Here is a 21,937-nt window from a genome sequence, read left to right on the forward strand (position 1 = left end):
GACACCGTTTTCACATCAAATCATCTTCTTCCTTTCAACACAGAGAGCTGTTTCTATTTGATAAAGCCGTGTTACGCACAAGATATAACTTTACAGTTAAGAGTTTGAACTCAAATATTTAAAAATTAAAATACATCAATAGAATCTATCCATATCCTTGATTTGAATTTGAGTTCCATCTTGAGGTGGAGATGTTTTGATAAGAAAAAGGCTTTATCTTTATCTTCAACAGAGATTGCCTTTGAATTGGAATCTGCATTGTTATCCTTTACCGAACATTTTGTAAAAAAAGATTAGAAAAGTGATAGAAGTCGTATGGAGAAGAATGGATTACAGTGAAGGACTTAATAAGGAGAGAAAAAAGACACAAGTAGTATTTAATGATGATATGGATAATGATTGGTATATATACACCAAAGCTCTACCTGACTCTCGAGTTTTTAAACCCTATAACCATATTCCAAATAATCCATAAGAAAAGCAACATACGGTATTCTATGCTCTGTGTCTTTAACCATTTACCTCTCTCTCTTAGTGTCTCAAAATGTCCAAAATGAGAGAACCACCGATTCTCCAAAGGAGGAATAACCATCTTCCTTATGACATCGCACTGAACATTATGGAAAGGCTACCGGTGAAATCAGTGATAAGATTCAGGGGCGTATCCAAGTCCTTGGACTCCTCAATCCAAAATCACGATTTCATCTCCAACCACCTTAATATCAACAAAAATAATCATGAAAATGGTTATGTCATACACAAGCCCTCGTGGGAAGCAAGTCGCCTGATATATTCTTCTCCTCCTAACACATCAGTCTTTACGGTTGCTTTTGATCGCACGTTGGATAGGATTTCTGAGGTTGGACTCCCCTTTAAATTTATTTCTAAGTTTGCCCAAATAGTTGGTTCATGCAATGGCTTATTGTGTTTATCCATTTCGGCTAATATTATATTTTTGTGGAATCCCAGTATTAGAAAATACAGGAGGTTGCCCAATACTTGCTTAGAAAAATTAGAGTATGTTAAACTCGGATTTGCCTATCATTCCGAGAATGATGACTACAAGGTTGTGAGGATTTCATGTTCCTCTTTGCATATACGTGACATTGAGGTGTACACATTAAGTTCAGATTCATGGAGAAGGGTTGGAATCTCATCGACAAACAAGGTTATCCTCTGCCATGATAATCTTCTTGTGCCAGCCCCAATGGTTGGTGGAGCTTTGCACTGGATGGAAAATATCTTTGAAGGACAAGTTATTGGTCGGAGTATGTATATTATGTCATTTGATGTCAATACTGAGACATCCAGAAAGCTGGCACTGCCCGATTATTCTGATGATCCCAACTGTATTGCATTATTCAAGGGAAAGCTGGCTTTCATTACAAGTGAACAACATGGCTATCAATACTCCATATGGGTGATGAAGGAGTATGGTGTGGTTGAGTCTTGGAATAAACTTTTTGTTGTACCATTTCAAAGAGCAGCTTATTGCCTTGCCTTTACCGAGTATGGTTCACTTCTAGTTTGCTATAGCTACATTAATGATCAAGGAGAGAGTCACGGATTTAAGTTTGTATTGATTGACACTGAAAATCTACATGAGAATGAGGATCCTGATATCCAATGTCCTTCATATGTAGCTAATTTCATGGAGAGCCTTGTTTTACTTGATGGAGCAAAAGCAGTGTCTTATTAAACAGATGATTGCGTGCATGTGACAATGAAATCATTAGTGGTATGGATGAAGTGAAACCCTTGTTATTCTTTTTTACTTTAGTTCAGTAGTAGGAATGATAGTATTGCAAAAAGCTTCATTTTTATCCCATGTTTACATTAACCCTTTTTTTTTTTTTGTCTCTATTACATTTTAGTATTTTATATTTGTATGTGGATGGTTGTTGTGCACATACAGAAGTCTGGCAATGTTAACAAAAAACAATACTTGGCCAATGTATAATCCTTTTTTGCTAGTGTCCCTTTGGTAGTGTGACAAAGACCTAGATTAGAGCCCTCCTACCTTCAATTTATGAGATGAAATGACCAAAACCAGAACAGAATCAAAGATTCTCTAAAACTGATAATGTTGAAAAGGAGTATCCAGTGCTTGTCTAGCGAGGATGTTATTGTTACTATTCCAAGCACCTGATCTTACTTCTTAGTTCAGTGGTTCAAGCTACATGGTCTTTAATGGTTTGTGTACTACATTTAACCTTCATATTGTTGACAAAAATTTAATTTATTTGACAGAGAATTGGTTCAAATATATGTGATCTTGCCATATCATCCTTTCTTTGAGAGATGTATCCAGATAAGAAATTCTATTATCTTATGCTTAGTTGGGCTCAATCACATGTTTATTGTCAGGGGATGTGGAATGTGGATCAACAAGTTTAGGTGCTTAAATGATGTGTTTCATTTATTACTGTTGTGTTCTTTACCCTATGCAAACATGATATGGTTTATACTACTAAGGAATTTAAAACAAACATGTTTTAAAAAGATTGTTGATCTGCTTATAGTTGTTGATGCTATTGCTACATGGCCTCTCCATGGGTCATTGATTTAGAGACCTCTGAATGCATAAGTGGAGCCTATTCACTGTATTCCGCATTCAATATCATCTACAATGCATATCTGCCTCTTGTAGTTCTTATTCTTGGATTGCCCTCTTTGTTTACCAGTTGCTTTCTGTTTGTACTTTTTCATCCTTTTATCAGTAAACTTGCAAAGTTACTACTTATTGAAAACAATCAGTAAACCTGAAAAATTGCTTGTATCCGTGAGTTTTCTTGATCTTAGGGCTATGCTGGTGAGCAATAAATCATTGCGAAAATCTGTCAAACATGTAGCACAAACCATGATAAATTGATAATAAATTTCTCTTCTCAAAGTATGAGAATGATAGAAAGGAGAGTTGAACAGAATAGACAGAAGAAAGGGGACGGGTGCCCAAGCAACTTATCCCCTTGAACCTAGGAGAAAAGAATGGTAGTCCACTTGAATGAAGGATAAGAGCTTGAGCAATGCAGTCCCTTGTAAGGATTAACATTGACTTCTATGAGTAATTGCTGAATTAGAGGACAGCATCACCTCCAGAACAAGAATACAGAACAGGGAAATAGAGAAAGATAGAAGAGATAGGGAAGGGAGAGACTGAGATAAAGAGAGAATAAAACAATTCATTAACCATGTGGTTGAGTGTGCTTCAATCCTACCCGTACCCTTTTATACATGATCTGATACTTCTAACTAACTCTGCCGACTCACACTAACCAACTAACTACCACTAACTTCCCTTAACTGCTACTAACCACACGTCAGTCATATTAACCCAGCCTCACTAACTATAGTTAACCAATAAGGCACCCTCATACAACCCTCATACAACAGTGCATTACAACAGACAATGCACTACAACAATGATCCTAACATCCCTGCTAGTTTACCGAGAGAGGAGTTACAGCCCTATAGAACACCGTACTATGATTTAATTTTGCTTTATCTATACTACTATTTAAGCGGCTGCACCTGTTTGGAGTTGATTTTTTTTTTTCCAAAATACCCCTATTTTTCTAGATTTAAGTAGAGATAAAATTAAATGACAATAAAGTAAAAATACATCTTTAACTTCCACTAAAACATTGCCTATAAAATAGGATCACTCTCTCACTAACCCATTTATTTAGAAGCAAATTTCATAAAAACACAAAAACAAAACCTATCTATACAGGGTTCTCTCTCCTCAACCGTAAAATCAAAAAAAAAAAAAAAAAACCCACCCTAAATTCCCCACCCTATTCAACAACTGAGAGAGAGAAAGAGAAAAGCTGCTCCAGAAAACTCAAAAACACAATTCGGTCTCAATGGCTCCGGCCAAAACTTGGTTGGGTAAGTTCTCGATTTTTTTTTTTTTTGGTTTTAATTATTCCAATCTTTTGTTAAATTTGATTGAAATAGTAAGTTTATAATTTAATCTCCATTATGAGTTTCAAATTTAATTTTTCCCAGTACCTGTTTAATAGTGGAAGTGTCAAATATAACTTTAGTCTAAATTTTATAGTTTGTTCTTGGGATTTTTATGTTTAGATTATGTGGAAATTATAATAATGATGCCTTTCTATTTTAATTTATGAAAGGTTCTAAGAATATATTCTGCTCTCAATCCTATTGGGATTCGGGATTCGGTCATCTTTATACGGCTGTTGGGTATGAATATTTCTTTAAAAAGATTCTATTGATTGCGGTCGGAATGCAGCAGGCTAAAGTGAGGCCTTTTGAATTTGAATCTCGAATGAATGAATCTCGAATGAATATTATTTTATCAGTCGGTTACTATATATTATATAGGCGCTAAAGTTGGCTGGCACATTGACAAAAAAATTGACCGTAGAGCAATGTACTATGCAGTTGGATGAAATGTGCTATATATATTTCCAATTATTTTGGGACTTCATTGGCTGAAGGCATATACCCAAATTGCGTTGAATGTACATGGCACAAAGTTTGTGTCTTGAGAAAACATTTTAAAATTGTTTATGTTATTACTAATTCACTGCAGTCATATTAATTTATGGTGTAAGGATCCTTTACCTAAGGCTATATATGATTTGTAGGAATTGACTTACCTATGATGGGCGTCCACAAAAGAATTTACCAGGTGTGTATGCTTTAATGAATTTATTTATTTCAATAAATTTACAAGCTTAATCCTATTCTTGATTTATTTTTCCACTTAAGTAATGTTTTATTATATATTTTCTGATTTGGTAATCCTATTGTTGTTCTTTTTCCCCAGTATTATGGTGGTGAGGGGGATTCAATGTAGATGGAGGTGGGTAGTGCCAACAAATACAAAATCTGATGCAGGTTTGGCTATAAAAATTTTGAGGCATGGAATGCTAATGTTTTCATTTAGGTAGAAAGTGTGTTGCTCTAGAAGATAGATATGTCAAGTATAAAATGGGGAAAAAATAATCAAACACAAAGAACATTATGATTGGTAGATTATAAAGTGAAATACAAGATATTGTACAGAAGATTTGTATTCATTCATGTGATCTGTACATTGTAGTTGTAGTATTTTCTCTTTTGTAGTGTTTGGCCCTTTTTAGATGGGTAAGATTTACATAAGAAATTTATGCTTTCAATTGGGGTTGATGGGTTACTAACAAAAATGTTTATACTTTAAAATGTACTAGCCTCTGAGCATGTGTGTGAGGCTTTTCTATTTTTTGGGTAATGGCTAATTTAGAGCATTTATTATACTTTGGAATTATTACATTTTCCAATCACAAAAAGAAACCTAGGGGTGTGATGAAAAATTATTTCACCACACATATTTCTCATCACACCCCTAAATTTTTTTTGTGATTGGAAAATGTAATAATCTCAAATTATAATAAATGCTCTAAATTAACCCTTACCCAAAAAATAGAAGAGCCTCTGAGCACGCATGTGAGCGCGTGCTCGAAGGCTAGTATTCTTTAAAAAAGGTCATCGAACTCAATTATTACTTCATTAGAAAAGACCGGTTTGCCTCAGCAAAATTTGACTGTAATTGAGAAAATTTTTTAGAACAAACTGGAAAGAATGCCAAGTTTTATTAGGACCATTACATATTGCTATTTTGAATATCGGTTACATTCCACTAGTAATATGGCAACTCTGCTTACTTTTACTAAGGTTATTAGTGCACCAACTTCAGTGTAATTTGGATATTTAACCAAAGTATAATTTTTTTTTTTTTTTTTCATTCAGTTTGTGTGTATTTTATATTTGACTTGAAGTAATTTCACGCAGATTACTTAATTAAGCTGCTCTCTTACTAATATCGTAATGATGGAGGCAACATGAGACTTGCAAAATGCAATCCTAAAGGTACAAATACATAAAAGATTGTATGAATTTTAGTAGCCCGCATTGGAACCTTAATACGTGAGGATTGGAGGAAATGATTCGACTTTTGAAGATCACGAATTATCTAGTTTGGCGTTGAAGTTTGTTTTTCTAAGATGTTTGTTCAAGTGGATGGGCTTGTAAATGCCCTTTTCCTATTTACTGTAGGATAAAGTGTAGTTACTGATGATGCACGAAAATCGTCAGTGAGTTGATGGCTCTTGATCGCACTGATGGGTACTTGAAAAATAAGAAATCAAGAACCAAACAGAAGGTATAGGTGGGGTACTGGCCAAAGACCTTCCCGAAGGTTAAGTCAGTGAATGAGAAACCTCTACGAACTCTATAGTGAGAGAGCTAAGGATTTTCTGCGTACCTGGGAATGGAGGAGGCCTGTTTCTTATATAGTGATGTGGAGGAGACCTAGATCTTGAGAATGCATGGATTTTCCTTATAGGGAGAAGGCGGATTTAATGCCACCAAGATCTTAGGGATACTCTCCATCTTGGGAAAGTGAGGATCATGTGGTAGGGTCTTTATGTGTGGTGCATAAGATGTTTCCATATAAGAATATGTGTGTAGACTATGTAAGGCCACACGGGACTTGTCGGTATGCTTCTCTGTCTATCGGGTCATCTGTCGGCCTAGTAGGGAGATGCATCCATCAACTTCGCAAGGATCCGTCCGCGGGTACGAGGTCTCGAACAGTTTCTTTGAGATCGACAGTTTCTTTAGGGCCGACGGTTCCTTTGAGGCTATCGGCTTTATTGTTGGTACAATTTCTGTTCCTTGACAGGCTCTGTCGTTTCAAGAATCTTGATTTTATTATAAAAATACCCTTATCAGTTACAAAACCAATTGTAGTCTAAGGCTACAAACTGCTTAAATAAATTGACATGTGTGAAAAATGGCATGTGCACTACACATGATTACTTAAGTAAACTTAACCCAACTAACCCTAGTTAACTACACCGCCTATTAAAAAAAATAAAAACTAAAAAACTAAAAACCCTATACCTATACGTATACAGTATACTCTCTTTCTCTCAAACAAAACCAAAAAATCCAAAACTCCACCTTCGGTCACCCCAATCCCTCTTCTCCCAACCATCCTTTGTCTCCACTGCCGGCCCACCCAATCTCCACCACTCAAAGCCACCTCTTGTACGTTGCTCTACGGTTTTACTGGTCAAAACTAAATTTCCCTTTTTCCTTGATAACCATGATTCCTTCAAGAATTGAAGAGGATTTGCTAGTTTTTTTTATTTTTATTTTTTATTATTATTTTTTTTAAGTAAGTTCAGTTAGGTTTCAATTTGATTCCTCTCCTCTTCAGGTCTCACTTTCTTCAATTGGGTCAAGAATGATTTAAGTCTCAGACCCACTATCTAGAATTACTGTATTATTATTCATATTTTGACTTGGTCTAGAAAATTTTATCAAACCATGAACTTGTTGTCTGAATTGATAGAAATGGTTAAGGTTGTTTCACCAAATGATGGTGATGATGGTTAAGGATGTTTCATTAGTGGTATAGATGAAGTCAAACCCTTGTTATTCCTTTTCCTTAAGTTTAGTATTAGGCATGATAGTATTGCAAAAAACTTTATTTTTATCCCTAGTTTACATTAAACTGCATTTGTGTATATCTTTATTTTTTGCTTCTTGAACTGTATGGTTTCAAAATCATTGATTAACCTAATTTGTTTTTTAATTTCCTGTGTTTTGGTAGAATAATTGGCAGAGAGGTGTGAAAAGGAAGAATGAGATGGTTTCGGGTCGGCATTCTGGGTTGACAGGTGAATTGCTGCCTATATATTTAGGTTGTGTTACCACTAAGGTTCTTGTATAAATATCAGGCAGTGTGGAAGGTTGTTAACAAGTAAATGGTCGAATTTTGGGATTGCAAATGTAGCTTCTTTGCCTACATCTTAATCAAGATTCTTGTGTACTTGGGCTACATGCCTTTTTTGATTAATAAATATTGGGGGAAATTATAGTAAACCCATCTGTGTTTTGGCCCATTTGCACTTTATCTACCCATGGTTTAAAACTTAACACTTTGCTCACCCAAACTTCATTCCGTTTGCTCCCCTTTACCCACCTCACTCTTAGACGTTATAAAAACACGTTTTTAATAGAAATCACAACATGAGAATGATCAATACCACTTTCCCTTAAAGACTTTCCTCACAAGCCCTAGAATCATGAAAAATCTGTGTATTGAGCTAGGTTTTTGATTTTTCTGCTACTGTTTCATAAAATTTTCACCATCCCCTATAGGGGTACAATGAGTGATTGTCCTCTATCCATGACAAACAGGAGTCAATGGATCACACAGCAAAGATTAAAACCTAATCAGAGTGTGTCTGCTCTAATACCACTTGATAGACCAAAAATGTATTGGCCCCTTATGATAAATTAATTGATTAATTACCCAAGTTTATGAATAAATCAAATTCACATGCAATGTACGTGGCAGCATAACGAATCACCAACTAAATTATAATGTAGCGGAAAATAAAGTCGACACGGTGATTTATTTACAAATGGAAAAAACCTCCGAGGCAAAAACCTCACTAGATGATTTTAAGGTCACCACTCTCGATAATCCACTATTATCAAAACAAGTGGTTACAAGTAAAGGAATCACAGTACTTTATACCAGTCTACAGTTGAACCCTTATCCCAATACCTAATTAGACTTGTTCTATAGTGACAATCTCTCCTTGTATTGCACGACTCTTAGTAGGTAACTAACCAATCTGATGTGTGGATCCCAGTACGCGACTTGATCACCAATTTGAAAAGGATATTGGCTGCAAAATTCTTCTGTTCATCACACGATGAAAATCATGAAGTTACTTGGTTACAAAACTGTACGGTGTACAAACATAGCAGCTTCTTCAAAAGAAAGAAGAACTAAGGCAAATTCTGTCTTTGGTCAGAATTTGCATGAACAAGATTTTGCTCAATACTCACGCAACCTTTGATGGCCCTTAAAATAATCCTTATATATGTTTAGGGTTGTGAGAAAAGAAAGCCCAAACATACATTCACGGATTGGATGAAAATTAGAACTGAAAATCTGCTTTTCACGCATATCCAAGCTATTTGTGTAGGGTTTCTTTTCTCACAACCTTAGACATATATAAGGATTATTTTAAGGTCCGTCTCACTTGATGCAAAGGTTGTTGCAATTATTGTTGCACTCAAATTGTGACTAGAGACAATTTGCCCTAGTTCATCTTTCTCTTAAAGAAGCTGCTGCGTTTGTACGCCGTAGGGTTTTGTAACCAAAGAGTTTCTTGATCTTCATCGTGTGGATGAACTGAAGAACTTTACAACCAACATCCTTCTGAAGTTGGTGTGTTAGTCATAATTAGGATCCGTTCATCGATTGGTTAGTCACGTATTTAGAGTAGTGCATTGAAAGAAGAGATCGTTACTACATTACAAGTCCAATTGTGTATTGGGGTAAGGGTTCAAGTGTAGGTCAGTAAAAGGTATTGGGATTCCTTTACTTGTAACCGCTTATTTTGATAATAGTGGATTCTCAATAATGGTGATCTTAAATTCACCTAGTGGGGTTTTGCCTTGGTGGTTTTCCCCATTCATAAACAAATCACCCATGTCAAATTTAATTTTCGCTGCATTTAGTTATTTGATGATTTATTTGTGCTACCACGTGTATTGCATATTAATTAACTCAATTAATTCACTTTGCTAATTAATTAGTTAATTTACCTAAAGGGTCAATACATTCTTGGCCTATCTATGTTGATACAAGGCGACCTTTCTCTTGGATCAATCGGGAGTTAGGGACGGCCCTTCAAGTTTCTTCAAGATCTAGTCATGATAATCTATCTTTCAATGCTGGGAAAACGGGTGCATAGCTGCTAAACAGTGCGTTCACATTATATCATGGGTTAATATACTGCTTTGCATTGTGTTGATACCTATTACAAACTGCAATTACATGTGAACATGGTATCTTGTACATTTTCCATTTCTCACATGTGCAAGTTCTCTACAACAAACTATCTCCATGTGTGTGATACCCCTTACCAGTGCTCCCTGGATTATGCGACATATCTACTTGATAGGATTGTTGTTGCACACTCAATCTCGTCACCCTGTAATACTCCGCCTTCGCCTTATTTCTCATAAAGATACCCAAGGCATACTTACATCATTTTTCCCTGAATTCAACTGCTCTATGCTCTTATTGTGACGATCATCAAAGTAAGCATTCAGTTTGAAAAATGTGTATTTCACCATTGGCGTAATGGACAGGTTGTGAGCACCCTTTAAAACACCATTGAAGCACTTGGAGACGTTCGTGGTCATTGCCCCATAACGATAACCCTTGCCAAAAGCTAGAGCCCATTTGTCTTTAGGCACATCACTGAGATATTGGTGCACTTCCTGGTTGACATTTTCAAATCCAAACATCCCCAATTAAACTTCAGGGGGTAAAATCCAAGTTTTGAAATTTCAGGATGTAAAATCCAAACACTTTAAAACTTTAGAGGTGTAATTTGTAATTTACCCTTTTTACTTTTCTTTAAAGGACTACTTTTCATTTATCGTAATTTAGGACTAATGCATTTTTCAATCATGAAAATATCTAGAGATGTGATTAGATTTATGTATTTCCAAATGTGTTTATTTTTTGTGCTACATGTCATCACACTCCTAGAGATTATTGTGATTGAAAAATACATCAACCTTGAATTATGATAAATGAAAAGTTTTTTCTTTAAAAAAAAATAGAAGAGCTTTTAAGCATGCGCAATGTGTTTGCAAAGACTCTAGAGGTGTGATGAAAATATTATTTCACCAAAAACCCATAATAATCATACCTCTAGGTATTTTGTGATTGGAAAATGTAGTAGTCCTAAATTATAATTGATGCAAATTATTAATTTTTTTCCAAAAAAGTAAAAGAGTCTCCATGTGCGTGTACTCAAAGGCTCATTTTAAAACTATGTTTTTGTCCTTAATTGTTTTTTGCAATATATCTTATTTAATTAAGGATAATAATAATACTGTTAAAATTAAGGAAAAATGGACATGCATGTGAACAACAGATTAATTGGCTTGCTAACAAATATAGTACAACTAAGTGAACAACTAAACAAACCCCACTAAAATAAGAGTCCTTTACACCACCTTATTTATTTTACACTCCCACTAAACAATATATCTACATCACATCCTTTATTTTACATCTCATTGCACTAGAACAATATTAGCCTTTAAGTAGCTCTTCTATGAGATTTATACGGAAAAATTATTTCACCCATAAACACATAAATTTTGGTTCTGTACTTGTGTGATCTTTGTAATATGATATTTGTGATTCGTTTCAATATTAAAAATAGTATTATTTTATGTTTTGTTTCTGCTGTTCTTGGTTGATTTGTACTTTTGAAAATCCTATTGGTTTGGGTAGTGGTAGAGCTAGCCTTGTTTTGCATATAGTGTCTTAGTGCAACATCTAATTTAGTGTCTTAGTGCGACATCCCATTAAGAATTAGTTTATGCTCTTAAATACAATTTCTGTGGATTTCGTGGGTTCTGCTATTTTCAATTCATCGTGTGAGGAGGAATGACAGAAAGACAAGGTTCAAGAGAGAGAATGAGGCAAAAAATAGGGATTCCAGTACTGATCTAATGCCTATTTACTGGCAAAAACACAATATATTTCCTGATATGGCCGAAACTCCTCAGTTCTGATCAGCACTCAACATAGTACGATTTCAGGGGTGTTTTCGTACCACATAGCTTGTCGATAGGGAAAATATCGGTAATATTGGCCTTCAAAATCAACCACCTTGCTTGTGACTTAAGTGATACCTCTTGGTATTTCAAAAAGAAATATTTAGAGTTCAAATCCCTCTACTCTTAACTGTATATATAAACCTTATAAGATATAACTTAAAAAAAAAAAAAGATATAACTATAAAAATAAATAAAGAGAAGAAATTACATTAAAGTGTGTGATTGTATAAGAAAGAAAAATGACTTTTTGAGTGTTGTGGCCTTAAGAAGTGTGTAGACATAAGAGCACGAGCATCAAGTGTACCAAATGCTAAAAACTTAGCATTTGGTACACTAAACACCAAAAATCAAACCACATCACATGTGTTATATGTCAAATTATTTTAACACATGTTAGAGTACACTTCTACCAGTAGAGGTGTACTTAGCTATGTGCTAGCTTTTTAAATAAATTCTCTCTCTCCTCTACTAATTCTATCTCTTCTCTTTTATATATCTCTCTCCTCTCTCCTCTCTCCTCTCTCTTTATTACTTTTTTTGTTTTTTTAATTGATAGTGGGTGTTATTTTAGGTTATTTTAATTGGTGATATGTTAAAATAAGAAATATGATGCAATGTGCATTATAAAGTAGTGTACAAATAAAATAATTGTCAAAAATTAAAATGATATTTTTTTTTAGCACAGCTGATGCTAATGCTAATCTAATTTCAATTTTGAAAAGAATAGTAATAGTAGAGAATGGTCAGAACTTTTGTCCCTCTTTTTTTTATTTATTTATTTATTTTTATGTTATGTTTTTTTTTTTAATATTTAAACAAAATTTAAAAAATGGAACTTTTGACTTTTGAATAGCGTTTGTTTGGACTTTTTGTAAAACGGAATAATTCTAGGGATATATCAAATCTTACATTTTTTTTTTTTTTTTTTGCTATATAACATTGTATGGAATGTGTTTTGTTCTTAGCATATGGGAAAAAACGTGCACTTTTCTGTACAATTGATATGGAAATAGGCTTGTAGCAAAGAAAAAGGAACATAAAAGGGCAAGGGATATATAGCCTTATAGCTTAATTGATTAACATTTGTATTCAAGATTCAAATGCCCCTTTAAGATTATAACTATCGAATTATTAAAAGAAAAAAAATGGTAATTATACTATTTTTCTTGAGATTTGGTAGCATGATTTTTCACTCCATACTTTGAGGGAAAAATATTTTTCCCCCTTGACATTCATTTGATTGATTTTTGATAAATTAATATTAAAAATGTTGTGTATTAATATGCTCTTTGCTAAATGGCAGATTTTCAAAGTTAAAAAGAGCATTTTAAATTATTAGGTATGACTTTTGCTTCTTCTTTTTTTTTTTAAAATGATTGTGAAGAGATTTGACGTTTCAACTTTTAAGTCTTTTGGTATTGGACAAATTTTGCATTTTTATTCTAAATTTATAAGGTATGTTTTTATTAACCATGGTTAAACTATGGATAAGAGAATTTTATGAAATTTTAAAATATTTCATTACTAATATAAATAAAATGGGAGAGTGTTATTATTATTATTATTTTTTTTAAATTACAAGTTGAGTTTCAATCTCTATAATTTTAAAAAGGATAATGTATTTTTTTTTAAATGGAAGGTGAAAATACCATGTGTGTCAGTATCTCTCTTTTATTTATTTATTTTATGAGCGTATGCGTTTTGAACGCTAGGAAATTTGCAACCTCACTCATTTTTCCCATCATATATTATTGAAATTCAAAATCAACAGATATATCAACTGATAGTTGACATGTAGACATGTTGATGTTAGAATTGTTTCATTTCATTTCATTCTAAATATATATATATAAAGCTTGGCATGAGAAAGTGACATTAATGATGGCGTTGAGATTTAGTGTGCGTTTGGTTCAGCTTAAAAAGCCAGCTTATTTTTACTACTATCCATGAGTTCTACTGTTCTTTTTGGCACTATTCATGGAGCCCACTGTACTATTTCAGCTAACTTTCACCTTTATCTATAGTACTTTCAGTAAAAAGTTTTTAATTTCAGCAAAATAAGCAAATCCCAAACAGACCCTTAAAGCTTTGTTTGGATTGCGTCTGCATTTTCACGCAAACACTTTTTTTTTTTTTTTCAGCGCCTGGAGCACTGTTCATGGGACATGAATAGTGCATTTAGGCTTATGAAGAGTAATTTTAAAAGTGAACAGTAACTGAAAAATGATTTTTTATTGTTTTCAATTTTCAAGTTTTTAGCAAAATAAGCAGTATCCAAACGCACACTTAAAATAAAAAATAAAAAAGGCTACACACATGCTGTTTCCAATTTTTTAAAAAAAATACATTGTCCTTTTAAAATTTTAGATAATGAAACTCAACCACAAATTTAAAATAATAATAATAATAATAACACTCTACGCTTATGATTATATTAGTAATTAAATATTTTGAATTTTGATAAAATTCTTTTTACCAAAATTTAACCATGTTTAATAAAAACGTAATTAATAAATTTTAAATTAAATTTTAAAATTCGTCAAGTACCAAAAGACTTAAAAACTTAAAAGTTGAAACAGCAAATCTCTTTACATCCTTTGAAAAAAAAATTCATACTTAGGATCTGTTTGGGATCTACTTATTTTGCTAAAAGTACTGTAAACAAAAATAAAAGCTAGCTAAAATAGTACAGTAGGACCTATGAATAGTACTAAAAAGTGCAATAATACTCATAAATAGTAGCAAAAATAAGCTAAATAGTAAAATAAATTGACAAAAATAATTTTTTCCCAAACAGACACTAACTCTCTTATCTCTAAAAATTTCTAAAGTTTCACACAATTTATCTCAACTTAGTTTAAGTTCAGCCACACATTTTTAAATTGTCTAGAAGGTTTGAAAAAGTCATTATTTTATTGTCAACAAAATATGAAGCTTCAAGTTGGTTTCTTAACTGTCATACATCTAAGTATAAATAGATGTAATGATGGCTAAATTGGTGTGTGAGAGACGTGTGAAGTGAGGTGATGTGAAGTGAAGAGTTAGATAAAGTGTGTGAGGTAGTGAAGTAGTGTGAAGTCAACAGCTATTTATGGGCGTACGCGTTTTGAACACTAGGAAATTTCCAACCCGGCTCTTTTGTCCCTTTTTTTTTTTTTACCCCACCCGAATCTCTCTTTCAACTTTCTTTCTTCGTTGGTTACCTCTCAACCTCTCTCTTTTCCCTTTATTTATTCCCCACTAGTGTTTCTCTCTCTCAGAGTCTCAGAGACTCTTTATTAATCTCTCCTCCTCCTTTCATTTTTGGCTTTCACACCAATTCTCTCTCGATCTTCAAGAGTTCCTCTTGTCACCAGTTCCTATCTAGTATCTATAGATTCTATACAAGTGCGTGTTTGGACCTTGGGGTAAGTAAGTTAGTAACTCCTCGTTTTTGCACACTACCCATATTCTTGTATTATTCTTTACATAGTAACAATAATTAGTCTTTTTGCTAGAATATTATTTTTTTGATGAAATTTTTGCTAGAATATTATTGGACATATAATGAGATAATTAATGTAAAATTTTTATTTGGTTTGTAAATTAAGAGAAAATCAACTGCAATATGTAACCTGTTGAAAATAAAATATTTTAATTTGTGAATTTTTCCAAAGAAAATATATAAATTATTTAAAATTCAATGATAGTGATGCAGTATTGCCAACCACTAATATCCATGTATCCCAATTTCTAAAAATTTTGACATCTCAATTCCAAAAAATGTCGACACTGACTTCCAGTCTTCCATAATATTATCAAACAAAATTTTAGAAAGTTGATATTAATGCCTTGATAATTTGTTAACACCATGCTAAGTTGCATTGATTTTTTTTTTTTTCCACACTTCGGCCAGAATTGCTTGGGATATCTTGGCAGAAATGTACAAACCTAAAGGTCCTGACCCAAGTAGCAGGTAAATTTAGATCATATAATTCGTTAAAAGTCAAGTATCTCTCTCACACGTGATTTTAAAAACCGGTTTTACTTCGGACAGTATGGCTTCAGTTCCTTTAGAAGAAGGCAAGCTTGACTCAAGTATTAAGCCAGGTACATCTCTCTCTCTCTCTCTCTCTCTCTCTTATTTTCTGTGTGCGGGGGCGGGTGTAAAATAGGCTGTAAGATAGATAACCAAAACGATGACAAACTTAAAGTAAAAAAAGCTTGAAAACATTCCCTAAAAAGTAGGGGGGGAATATGAAATTGGTTGTGATTGCGTTACAGCCTTGAGGTCACGTTTTAGGAAGAAAGTCCCTTCCATCCAAAGAATTGGAAAAGACTGTGACGTGCCACAATGGAATTAAGGTCCAAATAGTTCCCATATATTGCCAACATCTTCTTCATTGTTTTGTTCATTTTAGGAGTGTAATCGGTTCGGTTCGGCCAGTTTTCTAAGTATTGGTCAATCAAAACCAAAATTCTCAGTTTTTGTAGTTCTCAAGTCTCAATTGAAACCAACCAAAGTGATTGGAAATCAATCTGATAGGTCAATAATTTATTGACCCATTGTGATAAATTAACCAATTAATTAACTAAGTTAATTAATTAAGTTAATTAATATGCAATATACGTAGTAGCACAAACAAATCACCAACTAAGTTAAATGAAGCGGAAAATAAATTTAACACAGGTGATTTGTTTATGAATAGGGAAAACCATTGAGGTAAAATCTCACTGGGTGAATTTAAGATCACCACTCCCGAGAATCCACTATTATCACAATAAGCGGTTATAAGTAAAAGAATCTTAGTACCTTATACTAATCTACAGTTGAACCTTTATCCCAATACACAATTAGACTTGTTTTGTAGTGATAATCTCTCATTTTCAATGCACGTCTCCCAGTACATGACTAACCAATCGATGCACGGATCCAAGTACGTGACTAACCACTAACTTGAGAAAGACGTTGGCTGCAAAGTTCTTCAGTTTATCTAGACAATGAATATCAATAAGCTCTTTGGTTACAAAACCCTATGACGTACAAATGCAACAGCTTCTTCAAGAGAAAGATGAACTAGGGCATATGTCTCTGGTCACAATATGCTTGCAGAAAACCTTTTGCATTCCCTTGCATCATCTGAGACGACCCTTAAAATAATTCGTATATATGTTTAAGGTTGTGAGAAAAAAATTCTAAACACATACACATGGATATGTGTGAAATCAGATCTGAACAATTGATTTTTGTAAATCTCGATAGATAGGGTATTTGTCGAGTAACTGTCGAGCATCGGGCTAAAACTGTCTTTTAAACCTCGATAGATGTCATCTGTCGAGCTAGCTGTCGAGTTTTAAAATACAACACTTCTTCACTTGTTTCTTAAACAGATTTGCATGGTTTTAACTCTTAACTTGAACAACATGTTTCTTGAGGACTCAAACTATCCTAAATCTACCCAATTATAAGTAAAATGCATTTTGTTAAAGAATAAGCCAATCCTAAATGATATATATTCTTAACACGATTTACATATGTCTTAACAATCTCCTCCTTTGGCAATCCGTGACAAAACTGTGACAAAACCATAACAAACAAATAAAATGTTAGAGAAGTCATAAATCACTCAATTCATACTCATATGTTGAATACAATAAAATCTACCCTTGTACAAACTCTTAAAAAACTTTGCAAGAAGAAAGTTCATGGCATGAAAGATTTTGACAACTTATATTTCTGAAACACTTTAAACAAAACTCATCATGGCATCTTAGTGTGAGATAGAAATATAAAAGATTGCATACAATAAATAAGAAACATGTGCATAAAGAGAGAGAAGAAACAATACATGAAGAGATAGGTAATATAATATAATAATAACCTCAATATATATATCAATAATGAGTACAAGCTACAGTGACTTAGTTTCTCTCTAAAACCTATTTCTTGATTGCTTAACAATGATACATCTTCATAAATTTGGTCAGATGTTCAACAGAAGACAATCCTCTCACCATAGTATCTTTTCACCATAAACTATAAGTCCATCAATATTTAAATGTCATCAGCACCTAGCCTATCACATTGTTTCGGTAGTCCCTGTTAGTTTTTAGACTCCTTAACACAATATGTTTGACCTAATGTTAATCCAAGTTGATTAACAAGTTTGTTAATTAAAACTAGGTTAAACAAATGTGTAAAACAAAAATAATGCAGAAAGTAAAGAACACACATATTTGATGACCTAGGAAAATCAAACTGATAAAAAACTTGAGAAGAATTTAACCTAACTATCCTTAAGGTAAAAATATATCCACTATGAAAGAATTGAAGTTTGTACAATAAGACTTAGACCACTAACATTCTTTTGCTACCTCGTGTAAAAAACTTATTATCACGACCACGTGACAGCTTTGAGTTCACTGACTACTTCTTTCCTTGATCTACAGCAACCACAAGTTCTTCTACTTGTGACTTTGAGACACCTCTCAAAGGTTTCAGATTTTCGTGAAAGTTCTTTTTGCAGCAACTGAAACAACCATCAAATTCTTAATGTGAATCTTGATCTTGATAGCTCTGAGTGTGTGTTTAAAGGTAAACACTTCTCAGATCTCACAAAAGATTCAACACACAACTCAACAAAAGACTTCTAAAACGTAACTAGGGTTTTTTCTTTTATACTTGGAGTGAAACACTTAACCCTACACGTCAGATGGGCTTGGGCTGGTTCGAGAATTCTATAAAAAATTGCTAATTCACGATTTTTGATCGATCAAGTCTAATTTTCGATCGATCGAGTCTAAAACGTAATTAGGGTTTTTCCTTTTATACTTAGAGTGAAACACTTAACCCTACACGTCATATGGGCTTGGGCTAGTTCGAGAATTCTACAAAAAATTGCTAATCCACGATTTTTGATCGATCGAGTCTGATTTTCGATCAATCGAGCCTTGCAGAAATTGAATAGTAATTTCCTGCAATTACTTGATTCCAAACCTCATTAAATCAAACTTTGAACAAGTCTAAACCTAAACTAAATGTTTTGATCACGGTCTGGCAACATATACAAATTGAAATTTTAATACATTAGTTCCTAAAGTCTTAGAACCTAACAATCCCTAACCAACTACAGTCCTTCAAGAGAATATGAGGAACCAAGCCTTGAGAAATTAAGAGGGAGAATGAGAGAATTTAGAGACTTGGAAGAGAATTCACTAAAGTTCTTTATTGCTTAACTTCCATGATTGATGACATGTAGATGTTAGAATGGTATGGTTTCATTTCATTCTCTGAAAAAGTAAACAAAATTTTCTGAAATAATAAATAAATAATAAAATAATGCTTGGCAGGAGAAAGTGACAAAAAGGGAAACATTAATGATGGCGTTGAAATTTATGTGCACTTAAACAAAGCTTTGCAAATTGGTGATTGGAATGCTGTCAAGGAGTTCCTTAATCGCCATCCGCATGCAATAAGTGCAAAAATCAGAGTTACGGACAAGACTGCACTTCACGTTGCTGCTGAAGCTAGACATGTGCATATAGTGGGGGAGTTGGTGAAATTAATGTCTGAAGAAAATTTGGCAATAAAAGATGATGAAGGTTGCACGGCTCTAGCTCGGGCAGCTTATATTGGAAACTACCGAATAGCAGAATGTTTGCTTGGAAAGAACAAGGACTTGATCAGTATTCCAAATAACATGGGAACTATTCCAGTTGTTCTGGCTCTTTACAACGGGCATTTAAAATTGGGTCGTTATCTCTATTTTCTCACTCCATTGGAAATTCTAATGGCAAATAATGGCACGAGCGGGGCTTCACTTCTTTGCGTGGCTATATATAGCAAAGCTTTGGGTAAGAATTAACTCTTCATCTTGACTATCCATTGGGTGCTATTTCATATGATTCGAAATTTTCGCAATATAATTCTGTTTTATTGATTTATTTCTGTGTCCACATGGTACAACACAATAGATATTGCTTTGGGTTTAGTCCAGCTTTGTCCACGTTTGGCTGTTGCTCAAGCCCAAAATGGTGACTCTCCTTTCTTGGCATTGGCTCGTATGCCTGATTTGTTCCCAAGTGGATATCGGCTTGTATTTTGGAAACGACGGATCTACTCCAGTTAGTACCCCTTTACTCTTCACTCTTGCTTTTCAGTTATATAAATGGATGAATTATGTGATGATATTCCCTTATTTAAATAAAATAAAATGAAAACCTATGAAAAAGGGGGCCCTTGAGGGCCTAGCACATCTCTTCCGTCTGTACATCCAATCTAGCCCAAAATAGAGGAGAAGAGAAGAGATGGTGCGATGCTCTAGGCATTACAAGAGGCCCATTTGAGAGGGAAGGGGAGAGTGGGGGTGTGTTTGAATTTTTTTTTTTTTGGGTAAAAGTGTTTGAACTTTGAATCATCCAATAATTGGTTGAACTTAGAAAATCATATCTTTTCATTCTTTATATCTAAATTTACAAATCCCAAATATTCCCCCCCCCCCCCCTTTTTATAATGCGATAGTTATACCAAGGAAAAAGAGATTTGAACTTTAGATGCATCTATTTTATTAAATATAAAAAGGTACTTCCAAGAGCTTTATAACTTAATTAGTTGGTGCCTTGGCACCTAAATACACTAGGGGTTCAAACCCCCCCAACTTGGTTGTAAGTTGTAACTATCAAATTAGAAAGAAAGAAAGAAAAAACATAAAGAGATGTCAATTGACTTACAAAACTCTTGAATATTAAACAACTTATCAAATAGGTTGTAATACCCGGCATTATTAATACTACATTAGATAACACATGTAGTGGTACTACGCTATCATTTGATGTAATAAAAATGATTTTTATCCATTGAAATATAAATATATATTTTTTTTGATAAATCAATTGAAATATGAATATATTTTAGATTATCCATGTCATTCAAAAGCCAAAATACCAAATAAAAATTCTAAAAAATCAAGTAGTATTAACAGTCTTGAACATTTTGCAATTTTCAAAAAAAGTAAGATTTTATGTTAATAAATTGTTGATCTCTTCAATAGCATTATAAGGGAAAATAAGCATTACAAAGAATGAATTTTGACATGCTTATGGAAAAAATATGCAAGAATTAGAAAAATTAAGAGGATTTTTTTAAGAAATTATTTCTATAGTCAATAATTGTGTGTATCTATTTTGAAATAGAAATCCTAATTTAAATATTTAGGAATGATATTAATTTATTGAAATTAATATGTAAGGTGAAATTCTTTTAGGGGGATAATTTGATAGTTCCAACAAGGAGAGGAAATTTGAATCTTAGATGTTTTGAAAATACCAAAATACTAACCAAATGAGCTAGAATGCTCTTGGCATGTGAATCTTATTTTAAATTTATTAGAATTCTTAGAAAATTGTTGCAATTAAAAAAAGATGTTTGGTTAAGATAGATTGACCCCGATTATTTAATTCAATTATCAAAGTTGATTAATTAGGTCAAATTACATGCAAATCATGGAGGCACCAACAAATCATCAATTAAACTAAATGCAGCGGAAATTAAATTGACGCAGTGATTTTTTGTCAAATGGAGAAAACCTCTCGTAAGGCAAAAACCACACCAAGTAAATTTAAGGTCACCACTCCCAATAATTTACTAATCAATAATTAAGCGGTTACAAGTATAAGGAATCTTTTTACTACCCTGGCCTATTCCAAAATACCAATCTACAGTTGAACTTTTGGTTCAATATCCAATTAAACTTGATATTGTAGTAGTCTTCTTTCCTTTGTTGCACAAATCTTCAATTTGTGATTAACTCTTTTGCATGGATCCCAGTACGTAACTAACTCCAGCAATTTGAACGATTGTTGTTGACTGTAAAGTTCTTCACTTTATCAATAATGAAGATCCAAAAGCACTTAGTTACAAAATCCTAAGGTGTACAAATGCAATAGCTTCACATAGAGTATATGAGTTCTAGGTCTCTGTTTTCTACGTATGATGACTTTTAACATAGGCCTTATATATGATTAGGGTTATAAGAAAAGAAACTCCAATCAAACAAGTTATCATGGGCCAAATTTCAGATCTACAAATTCTAAAATCATAGATCTCGATAGATCGAGCTTATGTTGAGCTTGTGTTGAGTTTCTTCATTAATCCTTGATTGTAGTATTTGTCAAGCTTCTGTCAAAACTTAATGAATCAACTTTTCTTCACTTGTTTCTTGGATCAATCTTCATGTCTTTAATGAAATCACTTGATATGTTTAAACAACGTACT

At 33.3% G+C, this 21,937-nt stretch overlaps 2 protein-coding genes across 5 annotated transcripts in view; both read left to right on the forward strand.

The window, feature by feature from the left end:
* The first annotated feature begins 544 nt into the window (after positions 1–544).
* On the forward strand, positions 545–1,699 carry LOC142615305 (F-box/kelch-repeat protein At3g06240-like). Its single transcript, XM_075788040.1, has one exon. It carries the CDS (start codon positions 545–547, stop codon positions 1,697–1,699), a length of 1,155 nt encoding a protein of 384 aa, XP_075644155.1.
* A 13,250-nt stretch (positions 1,700–14,949) lies between these two features.
* The window catches only part of LOC142615368 (uncharacterized), a 31,630-nt gene continuing 24,642 nt past the window's right edge, over positions 14,950–21,937 (forward strand). For all 4 annotated transcript variants that reach the window (XM_075788123.1, XM_075788120.1, XM_075788121.1 and 1 more), the window contains exons 1-5: positions 14,950–15,092; positions 15,581–15,640; positions 15,722–15,774; positions 19,015–19,518; positions 19,639–19,788. In XM_075788123.1, coding sequence (XP_075644238.1) covers positions 15,606–15,640; positions 15,722–15,774; positions 19,015–19,518; positions 19,639–19,788 — 742 coding nt within the window. In that variant the 5' untranslated portion in view covers positions 14,950–15,092; positions 15,581–15,605. The remainder of the gene's footprint in view (positions 15,093–15,580; positions 15,641–15,721; positions 15,775–19,014; positions 19,519–19,638; positions 19,789–21,937) is intronic.

The sequence above is a fragment of the Castanea sativa genome, chromosome 11, assembly GCF_040712315.1.
Source record: "Castanea sativa cultivar Marrone di Chiusa Pesio chromosome 11, ASM4071231v1".
NCBI classification, from domain to species: domain Eukaryota; kingdom Viridiplantae; phylum Streptophyta; class Magnoliopsida; order Fagales; family Fagaceae; genus Castanea; species Castanea sativa.

Excerpts from the sequence above, each read along its gene's own strand:
- LOC142615305 (XM_075788040.1), top strand. The coding sequence starts at position 545 with ATGTCCAAAATGAGAGAACCACCGATTCTCCAAAGGAGGAATAACCAT.